Raw genomic sequence first — 13,699 nt, forward strand, 5'->3', positions numbered from 1 at the left:
GTACTTGGAAGTGACGAGGAACAGAGTGTGTGTTGGCTCAGGCTGACGGGGTTGAACTTCACGAGGCAGGGTTGAGGGAGGTAGATCGAAGCCATGTTTGGTTAGCAGATATTCTGATCTGACAACTGATGGGAAAAACCTGTTCAGTTAATTGTTTCTGAAGGAAACAAAATGGGAATTTGCAGTTTATAGGGAGTTGATGAAAATTACAGTAAAATACCTTGGGCCTTGTAACCTGCATCCCAATTGGGCAAAATGCTCCAGGTTTGAGCCCCAAACTTATGACATCTCTACAAGCCAGTGGCAAAATGGGATTATTGGATGACCCATTGTTAGGGAATTGGCTGGTGTTGGCAAGTTCACATGCTTGTTATTACAAGTGGTGGCAGAAAAAAAAAAAAAAAAAAGAGATGAGCGGTCCGTACCTTAAAGCAGGTGTAGCTATGTGTTTGTTCACTGGTGAGAATTGTGACCCTGGGAGAGGAAGAATGTCACATTGGGTAAAAGGAATCCGGGGAGTGGGGACCTCACAGATTTTTTTTTTTTCCTGAGCTGCTCAGAACTTTCTTCTGACTGTTTAGGAATTAACCACGGGGAACTCTGGCTTCACAGTGAGAGGACTCCCCAAGTTGGGCATGTATTTATTTATTGAGAGCCACAGTTTAGTCGGAATGACTTGCCTGGCATTTTGCTAGAGGGAATGGTTGAAAGGTGACCCTGCTCCGGAATAGGGCGGCTCCGGGAATAGGGCAGCTCCGGGATTAGGGCGGATCCTGCTGCCTCGGGCACCCACTACTTTGGAGTTCCTGTTGAGTTCTTGGGGGGGGGTTCTGGGCGCACGGAGCCCGGTGGAGGGAGTGTATTCCCGGGAAGTGTGTGTAGAGTGCCCGGGAGAGTTCAGGAATAAAGAGTTGCTATTTGAACCTACAAGGCTTTGTGGCGGCTCGGTTATTTTGTGCCCAGCCAGACGGCGGCATTTATTCTCACCAGTTTCCTTGTGGACTATGAATCCAACAGGCTACTCACTGAATTTGTTTTTCTAGTGCCTTTTGTAAAATCTTGGTGCCATCTAATTCCAGTTTGCCCAAGTACTTAAATTTTTAACTTTATACGATGTGATTTCTTTCCTAAGCAAATCTAGGCTGCAACAGTGAGTGCATGTAGGATGCTAAATGTCAACCCCAGATGGACACAACTGTGTTTTCTGAAACTCACTTTTCAAAAACTGGCATATGAACCCGTGGACTTGGTACTTCCTGTGTGACATCATGTTTTCCAAACAGGACGCAGTTCCGAAGTTTAGTGTTCAAAAAGATCTCTGTTCATCCCAAACAAACCCCAAAACTCTCCTCCCTCTCCCACCCAAACCCAACAACTAATTATCCAGCTAATCTTTCCCAAGAAGATTTTTACGACCACAGTTTTAATTTTTTTTTTCAAAGCGTACAACACGTACCATGTCAGGCTTACTGTTGACCATGCCACCAAATCTTTGAGGCCAAACAAAGAAAATGTCTCCAGTCAACATCAAATAAGAGCCGCTCTCTGGTGGGGTGAGTGGTGGTGGTGGTGGATGACCCAGAATGCCCAGACCCTTCCTGCGACTGACCCTGAGAAAGGGAATCCATACAAGGTCTGAGCTGGCATTGGGACGAAGGTGATGCTTGGTGGGAGCAACTGCCTCTGGGCGAGAGCAGGGACCCTCAGAAGCCGTGAGATGCAAATCATCCCATGGCTCTGGAGATCTGAATTGAAAAGTACTACTCCAGGGAATGAAGTGAGATATTCCCATAGAAGAAACTGGAGTTCTTTGTTGCAACACAAGCTTCTGTGAACCATGCTTCTTGTCACCAAAATGAACCGTGCAACTAATCTGTGGATTCTGTTATCTCAAAAAATAGAAGCAAAGGGCTGGGGGCCGGGGTGCCGTGGTAGAGCACTTCTCGCCTTGCATGTGGGAGGCACTGAGTTTGGTTCTCAGCGATGCATGTAAAAAATAAAATAAAGGTCCATTAACAACCAAAAAATATATTAAAAAAAAAAAGAAAGACAAGCCAACAGGAAACACCAAGCAGTCTGTTGAAGCATCTGGGGTGCTGTTCTGGGAGTAGATCATGGCAAGTTCCCATCTCTTTTACCTTGGTACTTGTTTTGGAGGGTGCCATCAACTTTCTTGAGATGCCCTTTAAATGGGAAAATCATTTCACCTAGGTCACCTTGGGGGCTGTTTTGGAACTTCATTGAGCAAATGTCTGCCTTCTGACATCTTCAGAGGAATGAATTGTCCGTAGAACTCTCTAGAACTCCCTGGAAACTCCGCGAGAACTAACGGGAACTCAAAAGTAGTGGGCCCCTGAGGTAGCAGGAGCCGCCTTATTGCTGGACAGCAGAGGTTTATATACACAACTGAATACACAACTTGCCCCAATCCAGCATCATCCAGTTACAGCAATCAGTCACCATCCCAATAATTATACACAGCTTAACTTAATCACCGTCATCCCAATGGCTCGCTGGCGTCACTTCTCAACGGCTCCTTCTGGCAAAATGCCAGGCGCCATCCTGACTTGGCTGTGGCTCTCAACAAATATGCCCGCTGTGGTCTCCATCTCACAGAGACACAGATACTTGGTGGCTCACAAATTGGGTAATGGTGTTGAGAGGGAAATGCAGAATCATTCTTGTCCCTGGATTTTCTTCAAGGAAAACCCACAGCTGTGAGGGTGGACAAGAGTCCACAGTGACCTTCAGTTAGTCAAACTAGGGGTGGGAGAATGTCCACGGTGATGAGATATCTTGACTTTCCCCTTGGGATTTGTGTGTCTGTTACACAGGTCACACTGGTGTTCCATAGGCTTGTCACCTTGAAAACACTTGTTTACCTAAGTGCTAATGTCATGGGGCAGACGGCTCAGAAAACATACCAAGTCCATTTTGTCCCAATTGGAGAGTCTTTAGCTGGCCAACCGGCACTGCTCTCCGCAGGACCCGTAACTGTGTCTGCGAGGTGTTCCTGAGCCTCTCAGGGACTTTAAAGGCAAAAGCGACATCCAGGTTGAGGGGTACCGAAGCTGATTGGGCGGTCAGCGAGACAATGCAATGGGTACATTGGTATTTCCCACAGGACTTTCCAGGTTGGCATAGCAACAAGCAAGCAATGACTCTCGTTGAGCACAAGTTAGAGAATGGTTACTAACACGTCTAGACAGTGTCTGACAAGGTACATTGCCCAAGAAACATGGGAACCAAAGAGAACAATTTTACACTCTTTAAGAATTGTCATCTTGCGTTGCCAAATGTGCTGTGCCCAGCAACTCCTGATAGGCACAGATGCGGGTGTCCCCATGGGGGAAGCATTTCTCACAAGTCTGTTGGGTCCTTGCCCATATATTTTTAAATGTATTTTCTTAGTAGAATTTCAAACTTAAGAAAATATGCACAAAGCAGCCAGATTCGGGGGGAGGAGGTGGAAGGTGGCCTTACAGTAGATTACTGAAATGTTGCTACTTGCTACTTTAATGGAAATAAAAATTCCCTTAAAATAGCTGAACTCAAATTCATCAATAAGTTTTTCCATCAGTGTCCAGTCGTTTCTCTTGTACCACTGTCCTCGAGTCCCTAGAGAGCTTGCCCCATGTTTAGAAAATCAGGTGCCATCCCAGAACTACCCAGTCTATGTTTTAGTAATATCTCTCAGTTTGTGGCCGCAGAATAAAAATTCGAGAAGCATCCTTCTTACTATTCCTTTTTCACCTGGTAAACATACAAATGTATCTTATAAAACACAAGATGAATGAAGATGTATGCTCTTGGGTGGATGCCTTAATTTCACATTTTATCAAGTGCAGCAGATGCCACCCCTTTTGGAAATATGTTGCTCTCTTTCGGTTGGATAATAGACTGTGTTATAAAAGCGACTCACTGAATAATGAAGTCACCCATCTATATGAGAGCCACTTCTGTCATTTCTGCTTCCCTCCCACTATAAGCTGTGTCAACGATCACGTGGTCAGCGTGCTGTTTATTTGCCCATTCTTATTTCAGGAACATTTGACGTTTAGGGATGTGGCCATTGACTTCTCTGAAGAGGAGTGGGAGTGTCTGCAGCCTGCTCAGCGGACCTTATACCAAGATGTGATGTCCGAGAACTACCACAACCTGGTCTTCCTAGGTGAGGCTTCAGGATTTCTAGTTATCAGTATCTAATTTCCTTCCTCTGCAGAATAGTTGTGGGGAGCTTTTGCTCTGTATGAATGAGTTTAAGATTCGCGCTTTCAAGAAAGACATTTGGACAGCTTGTGGTTTGTAATGTCAGTGACATCTCCACTAATCTTTCCTCTCTTCCTTTCTTCAGGTGATCTAGGTCCTTCATTTTAGATTACTCATATATATATATATATATATATATATATATATATATATATAGTAACAGTGACACAAGATGTCATGGTCTACAAGTCACAGTCCAATTTCTTCCCTTTACTTTGATTTGATTCCTTTACTCTGAAACTTGGAAATAGATCTCAGGATCTGTACGTTAAAATTTCTTCCTAAAAATTTTAATGGGTCTGTTTGCAAAAATATATTTTTTAGAATTTCTATTACATATGTGTATATATATATATAATTTACTATATATAAATCATATATATAAGGCATATATAATGTTACAATTAAATATTACATATCGTATAGATATTATAAATAATACATGCTATAGTTATATATAAATTATGTTTATGACTTATAAATATATATTAGTTACATATGGTAAGTAGAAATGCTAGAAAAATATTTTCCAGATGTTACATATGGTAAGTAGAAATGCTAGAAAATTATTTTCCAGATGTATGATATATACATACATATATATGTGTATGTGTATCTGCACAGTTCTAGAATATAAACATCAGTAGGAATAAGGAGAATTCCAAAAGATAGTCATTATTTTATATTTCAATCACTAAATCTTAATGTCTCTAAGCCAAAACGGAGCACCTTTCTCAGGAGCAAAGGAAGGAGCCCTGGATTTGCAGAGACAAGAAGGAGTAGCCATGTATACACCTACGTGGTTAGAAATGGAGGAGACAGAGGACTCAGTTGGGAGTTGCCAAGGTTAAGGAGGAAGTCAGATTTGAAACTGTTGGTTGAGAAGTAAGCATGCAACAGAAATAGTTTTTCAGAAGCTTAGGTTGATTTTTCTTGCTATCATAGGACACATACAGCTGCATGTTTATCATGCTTTCAAATTCTTGAAATCTGTCCCTTTAGTGATGTTCTCCTACATTCAAGTTAGCAGCCAAAACACTTCCCTTTGCTTGGGACGGTCAGCATATGACAGCTTTCCCATTACCTGGGGGTCTCTAGGGAATGTGCACATTTCTGAAGACGTCTAGCCAAGCCGTTGTAGTATATTAATATCCCAAAGCTATTTCTGTCATATCATCTCTGTATTTATTCATTAAAAATTTCCTTACCAGACTTCTTTATGAATTCTTAGAATGGATTTTCTGTGAATTTGTTCTGCCATAAGATGAATATCAGTGATTGATAATGGCTGATCTTTGAGGATACACAGTCACAGGTGGAAATTATGGTTACCTAAAAGGGGGTGTAAAATCATCTATCTGTGGTTATTCAGATTTTTTTTGGTTAATTTCATTTTTTGTTTCTCGTATTTTATAGAGGACGTTTTCTCACATCCATTAATAACATTTTTGTCTTTCACCTGCATTTTATAATTAGGTGACAGTTTCCATTCTTTGACAAATTAGGGCAGTGCAAGTTGAACTTAAGATATGCATTATCCTTGAATATAAAATTATACATGTTTGTATTTGTTTGTATAAACATTACACTTGGCTTTTTTTTTTGGGGGGGTGGGTTGCCTATTTTGTTTTTATTTTATTTGTTTATTTATTTATTTGTAATTCAACCTATGTAGCTACATTCCCAGTTTCTTTTAATTTTTATTTGGAGAGATGGTCTCACTAAGTTGCTGAGGAAGACCTTGAATTTACAATTCTCCTGCCTCAGAATTCCTGAAGCTGGGATTACAGTCATGCCCGTCATCTATATGTGGACACATCTGTTATTAAGTCTAGGACAAAGACCATAGCATTTTAAAGGTAGCTTTCAAAAATATTGCAGTTTTGTTTATTTTTTACGTATTGTTTGAATTTTAATGCTGATCAAGATTACACAATATAAAACATAGTATCTTAAATATTTTGAGTATACTGTTCAGTAATATTAATTCAAGTTGTTATGCAAAATCCCTAGAAAGTTTTTATCTCACAAAGCAAACATTCAGTTCCCATGAAAACAAGCTCCATGTCTGTCTCTCCCCATCACAAACAGCAATTTCCTTTCTGGTCAGATAATCTTCCAAGTTTAGATATCTCATAAGTAGAATTTTGGAGTATTTATCTTCTTGTTAGTGACTTATTTAAGTTAACAAAGTGTACTTAAGATTTATCTTTATATAGATTTTGCAAAATACCTTACCTTTGTTGATTTGAAAAAACATACCTTAGTTCCTAGCCACCAAACTCCCTCATTGGCTCATTTACTTGTGATTCCTTGGGTGCAGCCTCCCATGGCGCTGGGGTTGCGCTGTGAACCACCTCTCCTGACAACCTCACACGCTGTTTCATAAAGAATTCTTCATGTGCACAATATCAGCTTTTTTTTTTCCTTTTAAAAAATTTTGTTTGATTTTAATTCAGTTTTCTGCATTTTGATTTTTTTTTTTTTTTTTTTTTTTTTTTTACCAAAATTCTTGAAAAAGGTTATTTAGTGCTCTTTGGGTCATGCATAACTTTGCTACTATTCAATTTCTAATGTTTAATTTTTTGTCCATGTACTGTGCTGTTTTTTAATTGATTGGTGGGTAGAAAACCAGCCAACAGAAGATTGATATAGTCATTTGGGAAACAGTAAGGAAGTTACTAAATAAATCAAAAAGAGGCCAAACACAGTGTAAATACACTTGCTTGTAAACACAGCTCATGGGAAGGCTGTGCACGTGGATTTCAGGTTTGAGGCGTCACAGCAACTTAGTGGCACCACATCTCAAATTGACCAATTTTCAGAAGGCTGGTGTTGAAGCTCTGGTACAGCACCATTGGGCTTAATCCCAAGCACCACATAAAAAAACCAATAGTAGAAAGATGTGATCCAGAAATGCATGTACTAAATATGTATCCAAAAGAGATTAGATTAGGATGTTGAAGAGATGTTTCCATGACTGTGTTCAGTGCAAGCATTTTTCACAGTAGTCTAGGCACAGACTCAAACTATGTCCCTATCAATGGTTGAATAAGTACAAATCTGGCATTGATATACAATCAGTTACTATTTAGCCTTATTTAAAATATGGAATCAATACACAGTTAATTTCTTACTTATAAAAAGAGATGTCCTGTTATGTAAGGTGATATGGGATGAATATGCAGGACTTTGCATAAAATGAAATAAGGCAAACACAGAAAATCAGTGGCAGCAGCATCTGACTCTCAGTGGGAACTCAGAAATGCAGAGAGTAAAATGGTGGCTACCAGGTACGATATTTTGTGGAATGTAGGGGGACTGTTGGTTGAAGTCTGCAAAATTTTATTTTAATGGACATAAGAAAGTCGAGAGTATCATATGGTGAGCGTAATGTATTGTATTCTGGATAAATGCTAATAGAATAAATGCAATTTTTTTTGTACTAAAATGTTAATTATATGGAATAATGCAAGTGTTATTTCACTAGATTTAGTTATTTACTATGTATATGTACTTTGAAATGCCACGATATACTCAGTAAATGCATAAAATTTAATTTGTAAATGAAGTAAATCAGTAAATGACAAAAATTAAAAAAATATAGTAAAAGGAAGACATTTGTCTTGATCTCTGGGAGTTGTCTTCATTTAGATAACACTGGCAGAGTGTTATCACATGTGTATTGTGTGGGTTTTTCCCATTAAAAAAATTTGTTTAGGGGCTGGGGCTGTGACTCAGTGGTAGAGCACTTGCCTCGCATACATGAGGCACTGGGTTTGATCCTCAGCACCATATAAAAATAAAAAAAAAAAATCTTTGTTTTGTTTATTTAAGATTGGTTTATATCTCTTCTTAAGAGCCCATAGACTGTATCTCTGTTAAATATCGGTGGTGTTATAATCCAAAATCTATCTCTGACCTCCAAATCTCTGTGTCATGGTAGAGAGAAACTAGTTTTTAGACAGTCCCCAAGAAAATCAAAATGTTCACCTGTATTTCCCATTTCCCATTGTCTACTGACAGAGAAGGGAGTTGGGTAGATTTTTCCTCAGTGCACAATGCTGTATTGTGGAGGGGGAAAGGCAGAGGTTGAGAAAACTAGCACAGGTTGCTTCCCTATCCTGTATTACTCTCCTTAGTAATGTACTCATTCTGGATACTGTCAACTCTCAGACGTTTGTGGTAGTTCTCCCAAAGTCATTTTGTCTGTACATTTTTATTTAGTTTTTATATTTCTGGAGAAATGAAGACCTTAGGTTTATTTTTCTGTTACCCTGCTGATGTACTAACTTTGCTTTAATTACATATGATGTTTGCAAAATACATTCATTCCTGTCTCATCGGTAAAATAATTCTTCTTCTCATTTATTTCAGCCATGACATCTCAACATATCCACCAGTTTTCACCAGAGCACGGCATAAAAGATTTATTTAAAAAAGTGATAAAGAGAAGATACGGAAATTGTGACCTTGACTATTTACAACCAAGAAAATTATGGGAAAATGGGAGTGAGAGTGACGGTCTGAAATCATATTATAATGGTCAAAACCAATTAGTAGCGACTGTCCATAATAAAAATTTCACTGTCAACGGACATCAAGAACATTTGATATCTCAGAAAAGAATTCAGCTCATGCCCGTTGCTTTTGAGGAGTTGTATGTTTCCAGCGTACTTCCAACCCAATTTTTGAAGCATACAGTTCCTCTGAAAGGAAATTTGGAAAATTTAAGAAGAGATCTTGTCTATGCTTCAGTTTATAACTTGACCAATTTCAAATATAGTGTTGATTTAAACTTTCAGTCAATGATTTCTCTAGCAAAAAAATATAAAAGTGAAGGGCAGATTTCTAAAAGAGAGCACTTTGATCATTCCTTTACAAAATGTCCATTATTCTGCAATCAAACAATAATTTCTTCTTGTGCCCAAACTTACAATTATAACAATTGTGGGGATATCCACCCTTACCCATTCTTCCTTAATCAAAATTCGGATGTCGATTTCTGGAATGTCTGCTACATAGGCAATGAAACCAGTCACACCCTTGCCCAGGTGTCTAACCTTAGTAATTACCAGTATGTTTATATTGGTGAGAAAAAATATGAAAGTAGTGAAATTCTTAAAAACATGAGCGTTGGTTGCAATCCCAGAAATCCTCAGTGTACCCATTTTGCAAAGAGCCTGTACCACAGTGGCAAATGTGAGAAACTCTTTCACCAATCCTCTGGGCTTATGACCCATCCAAGAATTCATAGTGAACAAAGGCCTTACAAACATGAGGAAGGTGGAAGAGTGTTTACTCATCCGGCCAGTCTTAGTCAATATAAGATAATTCCCATTGGAAGAGAGCCCTGCAGATTCAAAGAGTCTAGCAAACCATGGGATTGCTCCACCCTGTCCACACACCTTAGATACTTTACAAGTGACAACTACGACTACCGAGAAGGTGGCAACACCTTTAACCCAGAATCACCCCCTGTCAAGCATCAGAGAATTCATGGTATAGAAAAACCCTCCAAATGGAAAGAATGTGGCAAATCTCTTAGCACTTGCTCTGTCCTTTCTAAGCACCTGAGATGGCATGGCAGTAACAAGACCTTCAGATGCAAAGAGTATGGCAGACCTTTTACTCAAAGATCACATTTTACACAACACCAGGGAATTCATACCGGAGAGAGAGCCCCCGAATGTAACTGTGCCAAAGCCTTCGATAATGCTTCAACCCTTTCTCAAAACCAAAGGAATCTTGTGAGAGAGAAGCCCTACAAATGTAAAGCACATGGCAACCTTTTCAGTAAACTCCCCAAACTCAGTCCGCATCCGAGTGTTCATACTAGAGGAAAGCCCTACAAATGTGAAGAATGTGGCAAAGCTTTTATCCGAAGGTCCTACCTTACTCAACACCAGAGGGTTCATACTGGAGAGAAGCCCTACACGTGTAAAGAATGTGGCAAGGCTTTCAAACAAAGATCGCACCTTGCTCAACACCAGAGAAGTCACACCGGAGAGAAGCCCTACACCTGTCAGCAATGTGGCAAAGCTTTTAGTCAGAGATCATACATTACTCGACATGAGAGGGTTCATACGGGAGAGAAGCCCTACAAGTGTAAAGAATGCGGCAAAGCTTTTAATCGGGGATCAAACCTTATTCGACATGAGAGAATCCATACTGGAGAGAAGCCCTACAAGTGTACAGAATGTAGCAAAACCTTTAAGGATCTTTCATCCCTTACCAAACACCAGATAATCCATACTGGAGAGAAGCCCTACAAATGTAAAGAATGTGGCAAAGCTTTTAATCAAAGATCCTCACTAACTCAACACCAGAGGATTCATACTGGAGAAAAGCCCTACATGTGTGAAAAATGCGGCAAAGCTTTTAATCAGAGATCCACGCTGACCCAACATCAGATCATTCACAGTGTAGAGCAGCCCTACAAATGTGAAGAATGCGGCAAAGCCTTTCCGTATTCTTCCAGCCTTACCAAACACCAGCGGATGCACACGGAAGAGAAGCCGTACCAATGCGAAGAGTGCGGCAAAGCGTTCCCATATTCCTCCAGCCTTTCCCAACACCAGAGAATTCACAGTGAAGAGAAGCCCTACAAATGTGAAGAGTGTGGCAAGACGTTTCCATATTCTTCCAGCCTTAACAAACACCAGAGGAGTCATACTGGAGAAAAACTCTGCCAATGCGAAGAGTGCGGCAAAGCTTTCCCTTATTCCTCAAGCCTTACCAAACACCACAGGATTCACACTGACGAGAAGCCGTGCAGATGTGAAGAGTGTGGCAAAGCTTTTCCGTATCCCTCCAGCCTTACCAAACACCAGATGGTTCACACAGAAGAGAAGCCCTACAGATGTGAAGAGTGCGGCAAAGCTTTCCCATATTCTTCCAGCCTTTCCCAACACCAGATGGTTCACACGAAAGAGAAGCCCTACAGATGTGAAGAGTGTGACAAAGCTTTCCCATATTCTTCCAGCCTTACCAAACACCAGCGAGTTCATACTGGAGAAAAGTTCTGCATATCTGAACATTGTCTTAAAGCACTTGAGGAAGATCCCACCCTTATCCCAAACAAGAGGGACCATAGCAGAGGGAAACTATACAAAGGTGGAAACATGTGACTGTCTTCGACAGTTGTCCCCACCTGACTCAGCACTTGGGAATTCATATTGCGGAGATATAGTGCCAGTGTAAAGGATGTGGCAAAGCTGTTAATAATTGATCAAATGTTACTAGAAACTGGAGCACTCAGAGTGCATCAAACTCTAAACATTTAAGTAATGTGCCCAAGTTTTTATTCAGATTTTGAAATTTCTTCAATATCAAAAACTTGATACCTGAGCCAGGCACGGTGGCACACGCCTGTAATCCCAGTGACTCAGGAGGCTGAGGTAGGAGGATCATGAGTTCAAAGCCAGCCTCAGCAACTTAGCGAGACACTTGGAGCTCAATGAGACCCTGCCTCTCAATAAAATATAAGAAAGGGCTGGGGATGGGGTTCAGTGGTTAAGCACCCCTGGTTCAATCCCCGGTACCAAAAGAAACAAATCTGATACCTGACGTGAATGTGGAAAGAGTCATCCAAAATACATGCCTTAAATAACAACAAAGTATTTGTAATGAAGAAAAACCTTGACAAATGTAAAAAGTTTAGCAATACCCTTATCTCTTCCTCATATCTTGATTTATATGAGAATTATAAATGGAGCTAAGTCATATAAGTATAGAAAATGGGACATTATCTTTGCATAAAATTTATTTAAAATTATTAGCTCATGTGTAGAAATTTAAAAATCATCCTAACTATCATAGAATGATGCAGAAAACATCTCTAAAAGATATAAATTTGTTATAAGTCAAGATTACTACATATCCACATTTTTTTAATGAAATCCCACAGATTTCATTATATATCAGAAAACTTGTTCCTGAGAGATTTCTCTTTTTTAAGAAAAATTTTAAGTTGTAGATGGACATAACACCTTTATTTTGTTTATTTACTTTTATGTGGTGCTGAGGATCGAATCCAGTGTGTCACACATGCTGGGCAAGTGCTCTACTGCTGAGCAATAGCCCCAGCCCCAGAGATTTTAATCTGTTGTTGTTGTTATTGTTGTTGTTGAAACTATGCTATGGACTTTGAAATACTTTGTTCACATTATATATGCTTTTTTTTTTACTAAATAAAAGTATTAATGTGCTAACAGTGTTCTGTATGGAATCATCATGTCACAGATATCAAACTATTCTACTTTATTAAATGTTCTTAGTAACAGGTAGTAAAAGCACACTATTGGGTAAATAGTGGCATAACATCTCTATTAATTATTAATTATTCAATTTACTTGGAGAATATTATTCCTATGAGTCATATCATTGTTCATTTTTTTCTGCTTATAATTATTGGAGAAATAAAGACAGGAGTAGATAAGGTATGGGCATATGAAAGTAAGCCCCAGATTTCTGTTATCTTGAGTAACAAATTTTTAAATTTTCATCCTGCAATTCTGGAGAGTCACACAACCTCCCAAACAGGGTAATTATTTTAAAGACCTCAAAGGCAGAGAGCAGCTGGGACCTATTCAGGGAAAAGGAGGGTCATTGGGGAGAAATACTCCCAATATTTTCAAGATAGATGTGGTCAGTTACATGTTGATCCTTCCTGGCTCTTGACGCTTCATGTACAGAAACATTCTGAAAGAGTCAGGCAATCCCTAAAAGTAACCCCTGAGGATACTTGACTGACTTCAATGAATGTAGGAAAATATTTCTTCCCAATATTGACTTCCTATTTATTCTTGAATCCCTAGCAGGGAAATATAACCAGTAATGTGTACAATAATGTGCATAAGAAAGAGACATACCCATGGAGCACTTAAACCTCCCACACAATTTACTTAACAGTCTCATGCTCTACCGACTGAGCTAGCCGGGCACCTCACAATTTACTTAATTAAATATTGTTGTACTTTTCCTACCTCTTTTATTGTACTTTATAATATATAATGGTAATTATGCCCTTGGGATGGCAGGGTAGACAGTATATAGCATAGACTCCCCAAACTTCTCTATGATACCTGTTTACAAGATACTATAAACTAAATCTGTCCCTTTTTTGGTCTTACAGGGACAGGACGTGGAGAAAAACATTGGGCTCCATTGCCAAGAAACGGGTCCCCATGCTCTGGGGCCCATGACCACAAATATACGGGACAGTGGAGGAACCCAGCAACACCATCAGGGTAGTGCCCAAGACACATTATCATTAGATCCCTCACTAGACAAACCAGAGGGAGTGCAGGATTGGACATCTGCGCCTCCGCCAGAGCAGTACTAACTCCAGAGATGGGAGTTCAAATCATTCCCACAGGGGTAAAAGAGCCTCTTCCCCAAGGAACAGTAGGCTTATTTTGGGACGCAG

At 39.7% G+C, this 13,699-nt stretch overlaps 1 protein-coding gene across 1 annotated transcript in view; it reads left to right on the forward strand.

The window, feature by feature from the left end:
* The window catches only part of LOC124108489 (zinc finger protein 676-like), a 31,652-nt gene extending 18,401 nt beyond the window's left edge, over positions 1-13,251 (forward strand). The window contains exons 2-3 of the mRNA XM_046466947.2: positions 4,045-4,171; positions 8,647-13,251. Of these exons, the coding sequence (XP_046322903.1) occupies positions 4,045-4,171; positions 8,647-11,399 (2,880 nt within the window). The 3' untranslated portion in view covers positions 11,400-13,251. The remainder of the gene's footprint in view (positions 1-4,044; positions 4,172-8,646) is intronic.
* Positions 13,252-13,699: the final 448 nt, after the last annotated feature.

Source organism: Marmota monax, unplaced genomic scaffold (assembly GCF_021218885.2).
Source record: "Marmota monax isolate L192 unplaced genomic scaffold, Marmota_monax_Labrador192_F-V1.1 WCK01_AAM20220418_F8-fsc00249, whole genome shotgun sequence".
In the NCBI taxonomy this organism is placed as follows: Eukaryota; Metazoa; Chordata; class Mammalia; order Rodentia; family Sciuridae; genus Marmota; species Marmota monax.